Source organism: Aythya fuligula, chromosome 1 (assembly GCF_009819795.1).
Source record: "Aythya fuligula isolate bAytFul2 chromosome 1, bAytFul2.pri, whole genome shotgun sequence".
Lineage (NCBI taxonomy): Eukaryota > Metazoa > Chordata > Aves > Anseriformes > Anatidae > Aythya > Aythya fuligula.
Window position 1 is genome coordinate 109,138,336 of NC_045559.1, and position 19,653 is coordinate 109,157,988.

General features: G+C 38.5%; 1 protein-coding gene across 1 annotated transcript; it reads left to right on the plus strand.

Annotated features, from left to right (window-relative positions):
• The first annotated feature begins 1,318 nt into the window (after positions 1 to 1,318).
• On the plus strand, positions 1,319 to 18,817 carry C1H21orf91 (chromosome 1 C21orf91 homolog). The gene is made up of 5 exons (XM_032208290.1): positions 1,319 to 1,369; positions 1,645 to 1,775; positions 13,753 to 14,289; positions 17,531 to 17,593; positions 18,066 to 18,817. Exons 2-5 carry the CDS (start codon positions 1,652 to 1,654, stop codon positions 18,224 to 18,226), a joined length of 885 nt encoding a protein of 294 aa, XP_032064181.1. The 5' UTR covers positions 1,319 to 1,369; positions 1,645 to 1,651; the 3' UTR covers positions 18,227 to 18,817.
• Positions 18,818 to 19,653: the final 836 nt, after the last annotated feature.

Sequence of the window (19,653 nt, forward strand, 5' to 3'; positions counted from 1 at the left end):
CATAGGCACTAATTAAGGTTGCTCGGGGTTTTTGTTTTGTTTTGTTTTCATAGTTTTGCACCTGAAACTTTTCCTTTCACTATTTTCAATGCAATGACCTCTATATTTTAAAGTAATTGTTTTTACAAGGAAAGCAGTTCAATTGCCAAGAGCCATACTATCTCCCACATGTCATTTGTTAACAAGATTCATGGCTTTTTCGCCATTGGATTTCACAGCTGCTGGTACACAGTAGCAGTGGGGTGTTAAAACTCAATAGTCTTTGGATTTACATCAGATTCTGGAGGGGAAAATACACCCATATTTATAGATACTATAATCTTGTCATCTGCCCAGTTTCTCCTTTCTGTTTTTTGTTTGTTTGTTTGTTTGAATTATATTTTAAGCCAGGCTGCTGCTTCTTTGCCACCCTTCAGGTGTATGAAAAAAGCAGCCAAGGGAAACGCAATCCCTCTCACAAGTCCAGCGTCATGCAGTGGGAAAAACAATTGGAGGAAGATTTCAGGAAGCTCAGGGATGAAGTATGTTCTGCTGCCCTCCCACAGAAGCAAATCTAAAATCTATGCACTACTTAAAAGCTGTGGAGCAATGTATTAACACAGAGTGACTTTTTGTTTGATTGTTTCTTTTCGATACAGTTGCAGAAATGCCCTGAGAAAATACAGTGAAAGAACTAACAGACTGTAAACGATAAGGTGTCGGAAAATGTGTTTCGAAGGAGGAGATTCTGGCAGATTACACATCTCTTTGCTACACAACCCTACTGACGTCACGGGACCGTGCTGTGGGTGCTTTCCTCACACCGGGGAACTTCCCGGGAAGGCCGGCGCCACCAGCCGCGGTTTCGCGAGCAGAGCTGCCGTGGTTTTACTTTCCACAGCAGTACCTGGGGCTTGCCAGCACGCCCAGCACGCACACTGGCGGCCCCAGCGCTGGCCGTGTCCCCGGCACGCTCCGGTCACAACTCCCAGCCGTGTTGTCAGGGAACTTTCTCCTTCCCTCCCTCCCTCCATAGGCACAAGGAGTGTGAGGCAACAGCAATCCCCAGGGACCAATTTTTTATTATTTTCCTCAGAATTATGGTAAAACACCATCGCCACCACACGCTCACCAACCCCCCCCCCCCCCCCCCCCCCCCCCCACACACACACACACAGGCCCTGGGCGAGCCCAAGCGGCGGCGGCGGGCAGGGGCGCTCTCTGCCGGTGCAGCCGCTCGCAGGCCGGGCGGCCGCCTCGTCCCGCCCCTCCCTCCCCGTCCCGCCCGAGCCCTTGGTGTCGTCCGGAAGCGGCGGGCGGCGCCGTGGGGGCGGACAATAGCGGGGCACCGGCAGCGGCAGCGGGCGGGCGGCGGTGTTGGAGCGCGGCGGTGAGCAGGGCTGGGCTGGGCTGGGCTGGGCTGGGCTGGGCTGGGCTGAGCTGAGCTGAGCTGAGCTGAGCTGAGCTGAGCTGAGCTGAGGGGGGACGCGGGGCTGGGGGCTGCGGGCTCGGGGCTCGCCCCGTGGGGGTCCCGGCCCCGTCGCGGCCGCGCCCCGCGGAAGAAACTTGTCCGGGACGCTGCCTGCCGGGGGGGCGGGGGTTATGCCGTTGTTTCGCGCGGCGGCCGTTGTTAACGGCTCGCGTGTCGCCCCCCCCCCGCCTCAGGGTCAGGATGAACGAGGAGCAGTTCGTCAGCATCGACCTGGACGACGACAACGTGTGCAGCGTCTGCAAGCTGGGCACCGAGAGGGAGACGCTGTCCTTCTGCCACGTCTGCTTCGAGCTCAACATCGAAGGTAGCGGGGGGTGCTCCCGGGGCTCTCTGGGGCTGCGCGACCCGGGTGAAGCTCGGGGTGGGGAGCACGCCGCGTGCAGAAGTTTTGCTGCGGAGCCCGGCGGCTCGTTAGGTTTCCAGCCGGCGTGGTTCTCCTAGGCTTTCTAAGAGAGCACCCGCTGCCGTCGGGTGTGAGGGTGTGCTCGTGTTTCACCAGCTTCTGTAGCCCCGCGGTGCTTTACCTTCTGGTGCTGAGCCCCGGGGTCTGTCCTGATAGAAAGGGGCGCCTATGCTGCCTTTATTCAAAATCTTTTGCTCAGTGATCAGAGTGGGTTATATATGAAACTTACACTGTGAATTTCAAAGCAAAGTTGTTCTTGGAAGCAGATTAGTGTCTCCTTTGAAGTAAAAATAATCAGAGGTCTGTTTAGTGCTTTCATAAGACGGTAATACATGCAGCGTGATAAAGACTGGATTCATAGTCGAACTTCCTTAAAATTTGCAGAGCGTAAAGTAGGAGTTTGGTTTCTTAAAGACTGATCTTGTGTTGTCACTGGCCTCCAGAACAGTATGGATTGAGTAAAAACTTGTATGCTTCTGGAGCATGAAGCCTCATTTTCCCAACTGTCGTGGTTTAACCCGGTCAGCAGCTAAACACCACGCAGCCGTTCGCTCACCCTCCCCCCTCCCTCTCTGGGACGGGGGAGAGAGATGGAAAGTGAAGCCCGTGAGTTGAGATAAAAACAGTTTAATAACACAAAATAATAATAATAATAATGATAATAATACAATGATGATAATACTAATAATAATAATAATATGTACAAACAAGTGATGCACAATGCAATTGCTCACCACCCGCTGACCGATGCCCAGCCTAACCCCGAGCAGTCCGGCCCCCTCCCCCGGCTAGCCACCCCTATATATTGTTTAGCATGACGTCAGATGGTATGGAATACGTCTTTGGCTAGTTTGGGTCACCTGTCCTGTGTCTGTCCCCTCCCAGCTCTTACTGCACCCCCAGCCTGCCTGTTGGCAGGACAGAGCAAGAAGCTGAGATATCCTTGGCTTGGTATAAGCATTGTTCTGCAACAATTAAAACATTGGGGTGTTATCAGCACTCTTCTCATCCTAAGCCAAAACATAGCATTCTACCAGCTACTAGGAAGAAAATTAACTCTGTTCTAGCTGAAACCAGGAGACCAACAAATTTGCCTATCTTGCTCCTTGTCTTCATGTCTGAAGTAAGTGGCAGGCATGAATGAACAGAATAGAACAGAGATTTCCTTTTTTAAGTCAGATAAGGTATGTTTTGTTTTGTATTTTCTTTTAATGCATAAACATTGTCTCTTGATTTTTTTTGGACAACAAAGTAAGTTGTTCCTCCTTAAACAACCAGTTCTTTTGGCGTTTGCCAGTTCTGTATGCGGGTGACCACCTAGAGTAATCTAAACTGGTACGAGGCAGTTGAACGTGAAGATCTTAAAGCTGTAATGTGAATATTCTCATTTCTTGGTGACAGATAACAGGATATGGTTTGTTTGATATATGTGAGAGTACACTGAAAGTCTGATTGAGTCTTTCTGAGGGGGAGTACTGTGAGATATAAGCACGGTGCCCAGTGAGTGGTCTAGTTTCTTATTCTGAAACACAAGTATAAGACTGTCTGGAAGACAGGGGACTATAAGTGTTACGTTCAATATGCTGCTTCTATTGAGCATCTTACTTTTAATGCACGTGTAAGTAATAGAATTGTGTTATCACCTCACAGAAACTTGAAAAATATATTAGCAAATTGGAATTCCTTTCAAATATTGACCCTGTACTTTGTCTTTTAATTAAAAGTTGGGGGTTTAATTAAAAAAAAAAAAGTATCTTTAAGGCATTTACTAATAGAGGTGATATATATTTTAATATGAACAATGCATTCATGCTTGAGTAGTAGTCTTGCTTTTGTTTAGAAGAGACATGCTTGTATACCTCCACTTTATCATAGAAAACTCTGAGCAGCTGTCTAACCTAAACCAAGATGTCAGTGTGCTTTAATTTGCTTCCTGTTTTCAAATGATAGGTTTGCACCAGAGTTAAGACGCTTCTTTCTGTAGACTCTTTAATTAGAAAAAAAATGTGTTGCTATTGTTAGAATTAAGTAAGCCAGTTAGATTCAGAATCTATTTTTGTAGTGGAAGTTGTGAAAAAAATAAAAAAAAATGCATTAAACATTGCTGGAGCTATTTAAACAGAGCTATTTGTGCTCTGTTTGAAAAGCTATGGACTTGTCAAAGTTTCTTGTAATGGATATTACTTTACAAAATGATCATGGTTTTTAGCTGGAACCATGTTATATTTATTTTTCAGAATTCTAAATAGACTTGATAATAGCAAAGGCGTAGTGTGTGCAGCAGTATAGTCTGCATAATCTCCCAGATTTTCACTTAATTTAAAAAAAGACAACTTGAACAGAATACTGATGAAAGCTCACCTGAAATTGAGGCCATTACGTTCTTAATTTATTTTGCATAGTTAAAGAAAAGTATTAATATCTTGGTCATTGCAGCATCAAAATACCACAATTTCTGATATTCTGTCTTATGTGCTCTTCTTTGAAAAGATGTACTGTTACTTTTATAGGGAGAGGAGGCTTAAGATCAGCAGAGGCTGTGTAAGTGACTTTAGAAAGAATCTTTAAAAGAATTTTTAGCTGAACACTGTATGAGCCAGTTCTTTACCGTATCCAGGGTCACATTCCTTCTACTTCTGGCACATCTGTTACATTCATCTCCTGTATTTTCCTATAACAAAAAGAATGATTTATATGTATCTAGAAGAGCAGTATTTTGAGAGCCCTGGGTAGGGAATGAAACAGAAAATTCATAGTAACTCTGAGTATTATACTGCATATTTTCATACCAACTTGCTGCTTATATTGTAAGAAACTTCACATAATGACTTGTTGCACAGAATCAACTGACTGTAAGTTGTGTTAACTCTGTAAATGTGCTATCTATCCCACACATAAGAATAAGTGTCATTCTTGCTAATAGTTTTTTTGAAATCATATTTAAAAATGCAGGAAATTAAAACATATATATATATATTTGTTGTTCAGGTATGTTTTTAAGTGATTCAGGAAGTGAAACAGGTTATTTCATGTTCATGCAACAGCTAGGATACTGCTTAAGGATTGCTTCTTTTTTGTATTGGTGTGCATCAAGGGATATTGCAGGAGCTGAAGTATTCCTGCTGTTTGCAGCAGCCAGTGTTAATTTCTGTATAATGTATAAAATTCTGGAAGTCATTTCCTCAGTTTCCTTGTTCAAAAGGATTTAGTATTCTAGTGCTTTAGTGAAACCAATGAGAAAATTCTGTTTCCATTCCTGCCAGTATCTGGTTCTTTAAACCTGTCTGTGGTAAATCCAGACACATGAAACGAACCTAAGCCAAAACTTAGCTGCTTAAACCCCATATAAAGCAGACTTTCTCAAAGGTATATAAACAAAATGTACTGTACAACAAATTGCACAGTCTCCAAAACAAAATATAGTACATAGCTGCACATTATACATGTAGATAACTACTGGTGTAAGTCTGTATTTTGGACATCTGTGAGTAAAAGTTGTAAAAGTTTGTGTGTAGATGGTGATGTCCTTGATTGTCCTGGTTAAGTAAGATGAGTATTTAGAAACAAATCTAAGAACATCCCAGTGTGTAATGACTGAACAGGCTTCCTCCTGGATCAGTACTGTGATGTATCTCAGCCTTTACTTTCCTGATGCTTTGTGTTTTTTTGTAACCTTTATTATGGTTGGACAATAGCTTAGTAATGATGCATAATTGAAATAAACATTCAAGTTCTTTTTCCAATCCTTTTATACAGGCTCCTGCACAGAAAGCTTAGTCTGTGGTCTGCATTAGCTAAGTAATCATTGAGTTACTGAACAAGGAAAGCTAGCTCTGTTACTATGAAAATTCTGGTTTTCAATCAGAAATATTGTCTCTGTAATAAATTGTTTTTGAATACTAGATTTATAATGTTTAAAGAGATAAAATTATAGTTTAGGCTAAGATTTGGTGGTATAGTTAATTCACATAAACTGTTGGTTTGATTGCAGCTTGGAGTTCAGCTGTGATGTCTGTCACTGAATTTATTCAGGAGTGGTGTGTATGGATTGTAGGGCCCATTTCTCTAAAGTTAACTGGAAGATTGTTAGCAAAATAAGGAGAAAAGGGAGAACGGGTATACAGAATAAACAGAAAGCCAAGATGCAGGTTTAAACAGTCTCCTATTACTTGTCATCAACTATTGTTGAGGAACAGGGAGAGATGGCTGTAGAGGAGAGTTTAGCAATGCTTCTGCTGTTTTTCAGTCTAAAGAATGGGGGGGACAAAAGGGCAGTGTTTCTGTCTATTGTGGTTGCCCTTTCAGCTCATTTAGTTTGAGGATTCATGCTCAGGGAAATCGAATGAATTAAAATACGCGTAAATACCTCATTTATTCCCAAACTAGCCAGAAGGATGGTGATCAGGTGACTTAGGATGTTAGGATACTAACATAATTGCTTAGACTTTAAGATACATAAATCCAATGCTCTGGGAAACAAAGCTGGTTCTGTACAGCAGTTTTAAAGTTGTAGATAGAGTTTAGAATATACAGGTGGTGTGGGTCTGCTGGAATTGGATGTTGGCTTCTGTATGCCCTGTACAGGCAAAGTGAATGTCAGGGATTGTTATGTACTGTTTTGTTTTTCTGAGTAGGTGCAACAGTAGTAATCAACCATTGGAACAGGAAATGGTTTAAATTCATGTTTAAGTAGATTGCATAAGCCAGGAAATGATGTGTTGTATCTCTGTTTGAGACCAGTTTCTTCTCAAGAACCATTTCATTGTAGCATGCAAAAGTGATTAAGTGGACCATGATAGTAAATACATAATACTAACAACAGATCTGAAGTTAGAAGTGCAGACTGGATTATGGTGGTGGAATACAGACACACTTATTTCTTGTGTTTGTATATAGATATAAACAAAAACACCTATTAATGGTGTCCCTACAATCTGCTTTGAGATGCCAATTGCAGGAGTTTCTGTTTCCAGGTTTCCACGTGACTATACCTGCTTGTGCTGTGCTCCTCCTGCTAGAAGGATGTAGCCACCTAGTCCACATTTTGCACAGCATGGAGAGGTGCCTGGAGTGCTGGGCAGTCGTGCTGCCTGTGGGGCTGCTCGGGGTTCTTCAGATACCTCTACATGGTAACATGTTGTGCAACATGGATGTGTCCCTCATTGATGCACGCTCTGTGATCCTCCAAACAATGTGTGGGGAAATCCCAGCTTTGGAAGCTTAATACCCAAATGTATTTGTGCAGACATCACACTCGGCTCTGAAAAATTTCAAACTTTGTAATAATCACAGTTTAATTTTCATTATTTGTCATAAATGGTGTATTTATCTTACCCTGTTTTATGCTAGCATGTCATAAGGCAGGATTGTTTAAAAAGTGTCAGTTTGGGGTTCGTAAGAGAAATTAAACTATAATGGATGGGAAAAATCTGTTTGTTTGAGCTGATTTTTATGTACTGTTTTGCTTATCTGTCGCTGCTGACTATGATAACATCTTGGAGAATACTAACTGACAAGTAAACCGGCTTGCTTCCTTTTGTGTTTAGAGGTGAAAAACAGCTGAATTGTAAATGACAGGAGTTGAAACCAAAATCTATATTGCAGGCCTTCTAATATGAAAGAGGATGTAGGGAGTAGATAACACAGTAGTTACACTGGTTAATGTTAAGTATAGTTACGTTTCCATGATCCTTTAAAGTGTGGAGAGACTCACAGCATCTTAAGCAATTTCAGCATAAGATCTAGTGCATTCTGGTCTCAAGATTGAGGCAAAGGTGCTATAAACTAGTCTGTCTTAGCTTTTTTGTATTTTAAGGTCTATAAAATCTTGTGTAATATTCTTATTCTTCATTCTCAGTGTTCATCTTTGAAAAATGTGGTTTTGTTCTTAAAAGTTGCAAGTACTCACATTTTTTTCCCCTCTATGCTGTATAGAAGAATATCTTGCTGAAATATGGAAGAATATCTTACTGAAATAAATTAGGTGCAAACTGCTGTCTTACTTTCATTCTGTTCTAAAATACATCTTTTTTAAATGCTAATAAAATAACAAATAACTTGTTATTCTGGCAAAAAAAGCTAAAAACTTTCATCATTGTCCTTTAGGGTAGACAGATGAAAACTTGTTTTAAGGTAGCATTTATGGTCCAGGGGCATGACTCATTTCTGCAACTTGAATGGACTTGTGGAACTAGCTGCAGCTTCCAGTAAACCTCTTAGCTATGAGTTCAAGTTCAAACATGGTTGGAGATGCTGTTCTTAATCCTTTGAGTGCCATACAAGTATTGCCGAGTAAATATAGCTGTGTGGCTAGTCCTAAAACTGTTTTTGAACTCTCTTAACTTAGGGAAGTTTGTACATGCAAGTATGTAATATGAGCAGGTAATGTTACTTTGGCATCATCCCGAATACAGAAATACTGTCTCATGGCTTCCATTCTCTTCTAGGTCAGCTTAGTAGATTTCTCTTATAAAGTGAAACATCTCTGGCATAGTTTCTGTAGTAAAGTTTTCTGCAGAATGCATCAACTCATCTCATGTAATAGAAAAATCTCTTCCTAGATAGTAGCTTATAGGGAATGTGAGTTTTGAAAATATGCTTAAAGGCTCAGTTGGATTTATGTTGTCCTATATAGGATGTTTGCTATGTGGCAAAGTACATGTAAGTTGATAGAAATGTAATGGGAGGTCTTGATTACACACTTGATAAATGGGGAGCACTGGCTTTATCAAACAAAAATGAAGAGAGAATTTTAATTTATGAAAAAAAGATAATATCTAGTCATTACTGGTTGTCTGCTTTTGGAATTTAATGAATGGCACTGGCATTTTTCCTTCCAGCTAATCTAACAAATCAGAAGACTTAAATGAAACTGCATGCATACACTTGAAAATAGCATTTGGCTTTAAGTCCTGTGAGGCAGATGTATTGGAGATAAGTCTATAATGGCCCCATTTTTCAGTGTTGGCAGAATTGTACAACTGAAGAATAACAGGTCTCCCCACCCCTTGTCATTTAGATGTGAGAGTGACTTGCTGTCACAGTTTGCCATGGGCTGGTTTTATTTAATGCATTTTGAATAGGTCTTGGGGCAGGAGCCCTCCTCTTACAGCAGTCTGAGTGATCTGACTTGTAGATGGACATGAATGTTTATGTCCATGAAACAACATCTTGGGAAGCATTTCCTTTCGTTTCGCATGTCCTAGTCCTGCATGCAAGAAAAAATCAAAATTGAGCTTGTCTGATCTTAATGTTTTCAATGGAGGTGAGCAGTTGTTCAGGGGCCGTTTCAGAGGCCAGTTAAAGCATTGGTGTTTCAAGAGCAGTACTGTGTAGTCACAGAAGACAGCTGGGGAGAACAGTAACTGGAATGTTTCAGGAAGTTAAAGCCAGTGCATCCTGTGAAAATCCCAAGAACTGACTGATAGACAGTAGTCATACATCCACACTGTGATACTACTCGTTGTGAAGTACAGAAGTCTTACTTTGTTTTATTTGTCTCTGTGTTCATAGTGTTAAATAAAGTAGTCTATCCTCTAAAATTGAATTATCTTTGTGTCATTTAATCCATGTCAGTTTACCAGGTGGTAGATTTTCTGAAGTGGTGATGAAGAAAAATATGGAGTATTACTTCTTAGTAAAAAGAAATAAGCATCTTTTCTGCCTCATAAAGCTGATGGTATTGCCCGGAACAGAAGGACTTATGTCAAAGGAAAGTACTCTTAGTTGCTGTAATTCTGGTAGGTTATTGCTAGTTTGTGCTGGCACAGCAGCTACTGTGAATCCTCAGATCTTGGGATAAAATTCTAAAATGGTAGTGGCAGATGTTATGCATATCCTCTGTATGGGAAGGGACTGTCACCTTAGTACAGCAGAGAGGATTGTTTTTGATTGATTGTGTTTGTTAACATAGAAACTCATACCAGGTGAAAGATGAAGCAATTCTGCTAGCCTAAAGACAACTTCCAAACCACTTCTGTAAGTTTGCTGTTCCTTATTTTATTGAAGAACATCTAGATGGAACTCCAGGGTTCTAACTTCTAAGAGGAGAGGGTGGTTGTAAATTCTGATTTGGGATGGGATTTTTATTCTTGTAGATCGGAAGTTTTTGTAATAACTGGCCCCATGTTTGGAAATAATGCTGTTATGGCTAGTATCCTGTGGCTTATAAATAGCAAAACTTAAAACTTCTGAAGGAATGTTTTTTTTCTTCTATAATAGGTGTGCCTGAAATTAGCAACTGTTATTACTGAATTCTGAAAAGTTCATTTCTTTGAGCAGCATGTCTCTGGAGTGGGAAAGTTAACGACGCTCAAAACTCTAATGGAAGATAAACTTAACAGTAGGAGAGACTGCTAAATTGCTTTAAGTTCATGTCAGAGACATAAAAATCAGATGGGGCTTCATAAAGCCATGCTATGTTTTCTCTTGTTCTGTATGACTGATAATTGTGTGTTTTCTATTTTGAGTACTCTTACACCCTCTGAAAAAGAAGAGGTCATGCCTAGAAAATGGTTCAATTAAAGAATGCTGAGACTTTCAGTGGTGTGGGGGTTTTTTCTTCCTGTTGTTGTTTTATTCATACAATAGTCCTCTATTTTGCTGAAAGCAAGATTCACAGCAATAGAGAATTGTTTAACATCTGCAGTGAAGATGAAGTGTGTGAGCCTTGGAACCTGATCTGTGTCCCTTAGCCAGCTGCATTTCTACTCTAGGATTTCCTATACACTTTCTAGTAGAATTTGCTGGGGTTTGTCAGCACCTAATCTAGGCTGGGATTCTCTGCTTTTGTCTTCTGAAGGGTCAACCTCTGAATAAATGTGTTTGGAGTGTTCTATTAAAAAATTATCAGGATAGGGCTTCTTAGACCAATATATGAAAACTCTATGTAGTGCAACATACTTTGTTCAAATGAGTGTTTCATATCTGTAAGTGTTCTGAAAATAACTTCAGAGAAGCTTTTGATACTTCTATATCATTAGCAGCCCCGTAAACTATTTTAAGACCACAGAGCTCGTGTATTTGGCTTCAAAAATTCTATATTGGAGCTCAAGGTTTTTACCTGTGCTTGACTATGAGTGCACATTCAGTTTTGTGTATTCAGTATCCAATTTTAAAAAATATTTAATATTCTTTTAGAATGTTTTTTTTCATTGTACTCCTGTTTCTTATTTGCCTTTCTGCTGTTTTGTGAAAAGAAGATATCATAGTCTGTCAATTGATTATTAGTACTTACTAGTTTATTTTCACACATTCACCATTTAATGTGTAAATCCTAATGTCCAAAAATCAAAGAGAGCATTTTAAAAGAACAACATTTATAAATTTGTTTGCTCTAATGCTGATTAGAACTTGTTTCTGGACAAGTAATGTGTTACTGTAATGGAAATAAAAAGGCAGAAAGCCTCAGATCTATTTTTTTTTTTTTTTTTTAACGTATTTTAAGTGAAGCTGCAGTATTCTGTCATTTGTTGTGCAAGTGTTTCTTTTGTGATTGCCTCAGAAGTGATAGTGTGCATACACGAGGAAGCGTAGCCTGACCTGCTTCTACAGCCATGCCAGACAGAGGAGCTAAACGCAAGAGGCTATGCCTCAGAACTAGTGCTGGGAGTATTTCACTGAACTAGCAAGACTCTGTTCTTGTATTTTTAATAAAAACAGTGTTGTAGTTCTTCCCCCAGTTTTGGGAGGATGGTGGGCTGGGAGAAGGGTAGAAGTAAAACAGGTGGTAGAACCTGTTAAGAGCCAGGAGCTAGAATCAGTCTGTGCAAAACTGTGTTTGCCCCAGCCATCCTTAACTGTGCTTCCTGTGGTTCCTTTTCGTATCTTTAACCAAATCTTCAAGTATTTGCTTTAGGTGGGATTTCTCTGTCCTGTCACTAGAAGACATTGGCTTCATTCATTCATCTTGCGATGAAATTAAGTTGGTTCCTGAGAGCTACTTTATGGAAAATTGTACAAGACTTTTTCCTTCCAATCTGTTGAAGTTTTCTGTAAGTTTAAACCAAACAACAACAAAAAGTACAAAGAATCACTTGGGTAAAGCAAAGAGCATTGAACAAATTAGTTTTTGTCAAGTTTGAAATGTGACTGTCTCACAACTTCAGTTGACAGTGTTTTCTGTTTCTTCATGGCTTAATGATTTAGTTTATATCATACTACCCAAGTTAAACAGACTTGCTATAATCATACTGATAAGCTCTGAAGATAAATGATTTGCCTTTCCTTGTTTTCACTGGGAATGTTTTTTGTTTTTGTTATTATTTTAAATTTTTTGGAGGGAGAGAGGGGAAAATAGTCATTGCAAGCAGACAGATCACTTAGAGCTAAGAAAAGGTAGTGGATTAGTGGATGGTTATTTGCTGAAAGAGGTTGAAAGATTTTTGAGGTGCTGGGTAAGGATCTTGATTTTATAGCTATAGAGATGACACCTGTACTTTGTATTTTGTTTCCTTCTTGAAAACTGCCTCTGGCTAGGATTTGTTTTTTTGTTTGCTTCAATACTTAGTTCCTGGACAGAAGGAGTACCTGTTTTCATGACTTTACCTTTATCCTCTGCTGCTGAGCACAAAATAAATTTCACTGTCGTCATCTTTCATTGCCCATTCTTGTCATTTTGACCTATAAATTGTATGTACGCTCTTACAAACAAGGCCTCAGTAACTCAGTAGCACTCCTGAGTTTCACTGATGTCTAGAGAGTAGAAAATAAAGAAAAATTGTAATGGCTCATCTCCCTGTTTTACCTCCCAAATACGGAACATCAGTTACTGCTACGTGAGAGATTCAAAATAAAGTGCTTGGATTTGTTTTCAGGACTTAATATTAAGAATCTTACCTTTGAAGACATCAGTAAGCATTGGGCACCTTCAAATAGTGGTTCTCAGAAATGCTTCTTGTTGTAATCAGGGACATAATTGTGTTACATAATTTTTTGTTCACATTGGGACCTTCCCAGGTAGTGTACTGACTGAGGTAAGCCAGACTGCTCAGTATTCTGAACTCGGATACTGAATCTACTGCATAGGTAAATCTGAACAAAAATAAGTATCCACTGAAGCTGAAAAGTTATTTTGTAGTGGAGTACTATTCACTTTATGAAATAGTAATTTCTCATGCCATCTGTCTGAACAACTGTTGATCTTCACAGATTGTGTTCCTTTTTACAATGTCAATCACTATCAATTACTTTGAGGTTTCAGTAAATTACCTGCTGTAGTTATTTAAATAGTCTTTGAAGGAGGACAAGCAAAGAGGAGAACAAGCATCCATATTACATGGAATTAATTTCCAGACAATATAATGTTGGCAAACGTAGACAGTGCTAGAACTCAATTCTCAACCTGGGCTACAGGCTTGTACTCCTGCAAAATAATAAACTGTGACCGAAGTCTGAATTATGTTTAAGTACTTGACAAAACCTGGGCGCTGCAGTATTGGTGGACCAAATGGCTCATAACATTATACATAGAAGGCGAGAGCATGAATGGCTGTTAACAGAATGCTCTTTGCTATTGTTCAGTGGAAATGTCTGATACGTAGTTAGAGTTACTTAGGGCAAATTATAAATGTCTGTTTCATCCAATATACGTGCGGCTGGCAGCATGCTTAATCTGTGTTATCACATAGGAGGCACATGGAGGTAACCTGTAAGTCTGAGTCCTGCACTAGAGATTACTAGTGTGAAGGATTTGAGATTGGGTGGTATTTCAGATCATTTAGGTTATCATCACATACCAGGCTTACTTCAGTGATGGGACTATTAATATGAAAGCATCAGTAAATGTTTTGTTTTATTGGTTGCTTGTGAGTAAAGGTTTTGAAAAATTAGTTTGAATAAACAGTAAGTGAGCTCTGCTTTTTTTTTATTGTCTTTACAGGAGTACCAAAGTCGGATCTTCTACATACAAGATCTTTAAGGGGCCACAGAGACTGCTTTGAAAAATTCCACTTAATAGCAAATCAGGACTGTCCACGGTCAAAGCTCTCTAAAAGTACATATGCAGAAGTAAAAAATATCTTGAGCAAAAAAATTAACTGGATCATACAGTATGCACAAAACAAGGATTTAGACTCTGATTCTGAAAGCTCAAAAACATCCCAACATCCATTTTTTAACTTCAGACATCAGACTGATAGGAAATTACTGCCGCAGTTTGACTCCCCAGTACCTAGATACTCTGCAAAATGGATAGATGGAAATTCCGGAAACATCTCAAGCTGCTCACAAAGTCTTTTAGAACAAAGAGAATCCTCTGATTTCAGACTTGGTATGTTACAAGAAACAGGTGCTACGTTCTGCTGCAACAGTGTTTTGTGGTCTAATCACAGCCAAGCCCAGAAACCCGAAAAAGCTGAAAGTGATTCATGCACTAGTGTTCCTCATCACAGGCATCCTCATTACAGCAGGGAAGAATGTAAGTGTGTATCTATCTATTTACATGCAGCCTCACAAGTGGGGGGCATCTCCTGAAATATCCCTTGACCACTATATGTTACCACAAGGCATTAATTCACAGACAGAAATGCATCTTTTAACAGTTTAGAATTACTGTAAAATCTGTGGAAAAATGTGGTTACGTAGTTAAGTAGATAGTTTTCGTGGGTGGAGAAGTGGGTTTTTGTTCATTTTCGTATTTTTTTTTTTTAACTTCCCTGATAGTTATACAACAAAGCAATACACGGCCTGTCTAATTTATGTTTTAAAGAAAAGATACATTTGACTGCAGTCTGTCTTTAATACGTCAGTCATGACAGTCACACTGTGCTTGTGCAGACTATTAGACTCCTGAAAGCAACCATCTTGTTGAACATCAATAGTGTCTTGAGTTACCTTTTGGACGGAGCTGCCTTAAACAATAGGGGAAACTAGAGGTAAAGTAACAGAGCAAACTTGTGAAGCAATGTACAGAATTAAACATTCTTAAAAGCAGCAGACTCTCCACGTGCACTTCTAGTTTCGTTTGTTTTCTGCTTGTTGAGCATAAGAAAAAATAAGTTTTCCTGTTATTTCAGGAAAAGTGACAGGAAGAGTCTTCAGACATACATCTAGGTTATTGGAATCTTTGGAATCAAGTTACATAAGATGTGTCAAGTGCAAGATCCTAGAGATCCGTACAGTTACCTTGATGCTTCTAAACAGTTCTTAGTCCTAATCTAGCATACATTAACTCTTACTTTTGTAAATGAGGAAAGTAATTGGAGAGTGTTTTTGAATTTCAAAAGACCTGAGAAAGAAGATGAAAAAGCTAGTAAAATGTTCAGTGGAAAACTTAGATAATGGAAAAAAGGCAACAACAGAATTTGGAATGAGAGAGTGAGAGAAAGGGGTGCTGTAAGATTTGGAATTGGTTTCCTTAGACTCCCATTTTTAATAAACTAACAGAACTTGTCCTTGTAAAGTTTGATTATTTCTCATTCTTTACAAGACAATTTTAACTGATGTATGATGTTTTTTATTGTATTTGTTGTAAATTAGCAGTTGCAGTGCCATAAATCAAACCAGATATGCTGTGCTGTTTGACCACCTGTCCTCTGGAGTCATAAATTGGAATTAAATAAATCAGGACAGCATTTAACAGAGGAATTATGAAAGCTTGACCTGGTTTATGGGGTTATCTAACTGAAGTTAGTCACTTTGAATTTATCTCTCTGATCTCAGGACAAAGGAACATAAAACTCTTTTTGAGCACAATAACATTTTTTTCCTTTCTGCTATGACTGCATCATATGCTTTTAAGGCATTTTTGCTTTGTGTTTTAAATAATGTTAAAATAAATTACTTATCTTTTCTGCCTTGTAAGATATTCATTTGGAAACTTCGTGCTTATGTAAAGTTCATTTAAGAGAAAAATCTAGTAGGACCATGTATGCTGAAGTTAGGTCCATTCTTATTGCAGCACCAGCACTGTAACAACGTAATATTCTATTAAAAAAAAAAATGTTGCTAATGTAACTGTAAATATCTTGGTCAGTATTTTTTAAATTTCCTCAGCTGTGCATAGAAAAACTTATTTAAATTTAGTATTCTATTCCTGTATCAGAATTATGGGACATAACACAGACCTGTCCTGATACACACAAAGAGGAGGGAAATGTGTGAACCTGCCTACCTGCTGCAGCTAATGAAATGTTGATGAAAATAATGAAATAGAAAGTGACTTCCTACCTCTGGGTATAGAAAGAAGGGAAGACGTATTGATTTTATTTCCTTTGTTCTTTTAAAATTATTAATTACCATATTAAATCTGATCAGACCTTTCATGGAGATTAAAAAACATCAACTTAAAGTATGGTAATTTGTGGGAAAATCTGTTCTATTGAGTTGAAGGTTAGGAGAAGCACTGCTGTAATCGGCTGTTGGAGGAAACAGGTGGAACTGTTCCTCTGTTAAGTGGCCTTATGTTGTGAGCAGCTACAAGCAGGCTATCTTAGCTCTTGCCAACTTCTTTAGTTTGGCAATAATAAGAGAAAGTTAATAACCCACAATTGCAAGATGTGAGAAAGATTGGAAGAGAAGGCTTAGCATAACAGAATAGTCTTTTGGGCAAATAAAAATCAGCCTCATCAGAATTTGTGTTTTAAAATTAACAATACAGAAACTTCTGGCATTCAAAAATCCCTGAACAAAAGCTGTGTGATTGCAGTATGGTCTCTGCCCTGTGGTGTGCAGTGTGTTTTGCTAAGCTGCAGCACTAAGAGGCAGGATTTACAAGGTCTTAAAGTTTGTTTCAGCATCCTGTAACTTCCTGTGGTGGCCAGGCTTGTCAGTTTTTACCATCCAGCCCTGGGGCATTTCAGCAGTAGATGTGGCACCAAGCTCTGCCCACCACACCTGGGTTGAGGGACTTCTAGGAAGGAGGCCTCTGCTTCCTTGCTTGCTACTGTTGATTGAGAGCTGTGTAGAATACTTTCAAAATTCCCTACTTGAAGGTTTAATATGCATTTTCTCCAAGGATGAGCAATGTGCATGCCTTAGAATAGCCTTATATATAGGAGGAATTATGAATGATGAAGAGGGTCTTTTAGTTCTCTCTAGGAATGTAACAGAAGAAAGTGAGAAATAAACTTTTTATATGTTAGTCTTTGCTTGTATCAAACAAAGATTTTTTTTCATTGTTTTTCATTGTTTTCATTGTTTATCAAGTTACTGTATGGAAATTGTATACAGTATTTCTATATGCATAAGGCACAAAACTTTATAGGTAACAGATGTAGCTGCATGATAAAAAGTCTGTTCAGAAGCAATTTTCTAAGGGCTTGCAAATGTAGCAGAACTCACTTCAGTATTGTCCACTTGCTTGCAATTAAACGGTTGTACTTGCAGGGAAGTGTGGAAAACATGTTCTGCTGTCAGAACTGAAGTCCAAGAAATGTTAAAAGGGGACATGCAATTCTGATTCTAGATACTTGTATTTTGAGTGCTTGAGCTTGCATCTTCTTGATGCGAAGGAAGGGGCTTTCTTTGGACTAGATACTTGTCTATGTCAGCATAAGAGAATTTTCAAACTTTCCAAAATTACTAATAAACAATGTGGCCTCTAGTTTACTGTCACACCTGTTGATCATTTGAAAGCAAATAAAAACAATTTGATAAAATGACAATCTGTTTAGAGGTGTTTGTTACTTTAGAAGTGATAATGGATTTTATTCTTACAGTGAACACGATGACTCCCGGAGAGTTAAAGCAACTTAATGAAAAACTTCTCAAGCAAATCCAGGGTGAGAATTTTTCAGTACTCTTTGTTTTGCCTTTGTGCTGCTTTGTGGTAAATAAAATCTTGTTTAAAAAGAAGTTGTAATGGCTTTGCTATCAGTTAAGTTTGGAATTGAGATCACTTTACATCCAATCACTACATATAGCAAGAAGCTTCTATGTGCTTTATTATGTAACCTTACTGGGTGAAACAGATTTGCACTTAATATGTATTTTTGTTATACATGTATTTTTTGCACTGGATTCAACTTTATTTCAAGTTACTAATTGTTCCACCTTGACTTGGGTCACCTAAAACAAAACTAGAGATCCCGTTCAGTTTACAATGCATATACCAAGCTGTGCTGGAACTAAACAGTGTTCTTATGAGTGAGCCACTTAAATACCTGTGCCTTTTAAATAGTAATGTTCACCATTACTTGTTATCCCTATGAAAGTAGAGTGGTGAAGTGCATTAACCTAATGATGTTCTTGCAGATGTGTTTGAGGAGCTGACACAGCAAGTCCAAGAAAAGGACTCTTTGGCCTCAGAACTGAATGTCCGTCACATTGCTATTGAGCAGTTGCTGAAGAACTACTCCAAATTGCCGTGTCTACAAATGGGACGTGCAGGAATGAAAACAAATGTCCCCATATAATGGGGATACAACTCATATCCCCTGTATAGCTAACTTTCCCTGGTGGCTTTGATAACTGCTACACAAATATTTAGAAGCTTTTGAGGAAACTTGGGCAGCTTGCTCTTTGCATTCCTAATCCATAAGAAGTCTTATTCCACTTTGGTTTTAACAAAATAGGCAAATATCATAGATACTAAAATAACTATAGTAAGACCTATTCCCACTCTGGATTTTTTTTTGCCCATAATGACGCATGAGCCTTGAACTAAATTTTGTTTTGTTGATAATTGTTTCTAACAAGGAATGACCTGAAGCCTGTAAATCTGCCTACTTTATACAGAGGAAATAAAAAGTTCTGATCAGATCTGATCATGTTACATCCAAGAGAGCTTTAAGGGAAGAACAGTATTAGTGAAACACATTTTCTTATTTATTACAAGCAATATTTTATTATTGAAATTTTATACTAAATATTACTATTTTAGGTACTTTTTCAGATCTCTTTATAAAATGTCTGAATTACTCTGTGTAATGTTTATGCCTTGTGTATGATTGTTTATCCTTTTTCAGGTCAGTATCTTTCATGATACAATTTAAAAAAAACTTTTTTCCCAAAGAGATAAATTTCACATGTTAATTCACATGAATTTCACATGTGCATCATTTATTTTTATCAAATTTATAAGTGAAGAATTTAGTTCATAAGATGTTTAAAAAAAAAAAAGAGAAAAAGCACAGCACTTCTGTTTAAAAAAAAAAAAACATACTTTGGATTTAATACATAAAAGTTGTTTTTGTATGTGTGAAATTTTCAATGCTGAAAAAATGATTTCAAAGAAACTAAATAAATTTGTAATACTACAAAACTGTGTTGTGTTTTCTCTGATATTAGATTCCAATGTGATAGTATTTCTATTTTTACATTCTAAAAAAATAGAGACTATTCTGTTTTATAACTTTTATCAGTTAATCATACTGAAAAATTCAAGTTAATCTTTGCTGAAAAGACTGTAGAGTTACATTTGTATAAATGAAAGTTAGAGAGTTGCCCTGAAAAAGTCAGGGATGGAGAGGAGAGATTTCTCCTTCCCCTAAATGTAGTATTTGTGCTTTCTGACTTTAATGACTTCAGGTGAAAGCAGGGAATGTTTAGTGGGAAGAAAGGTTTAGATTTGGTTTTAACTTAAACTTCAGCTTAATTTGCACTTTTGTTTTTTTGGTTCCTCAACTTGACATCTGAACTACATAGGACAGGTTTATTAATGCTTTTCTTATGATGCAGTTCTGGATGGGCACTCTGAGGGTTTTGGAGCAGCATGAGAGAGGATGCAGAAGCAGGGTCTTGAACTTGTTTCTCCAAGTATTTAGTGGTGTAGGAGGGTAAAATATGGGCGATGGTGTATTGTTTGCATGCAAAAGTGGTCCTATAAGTAAATGTGTACTAG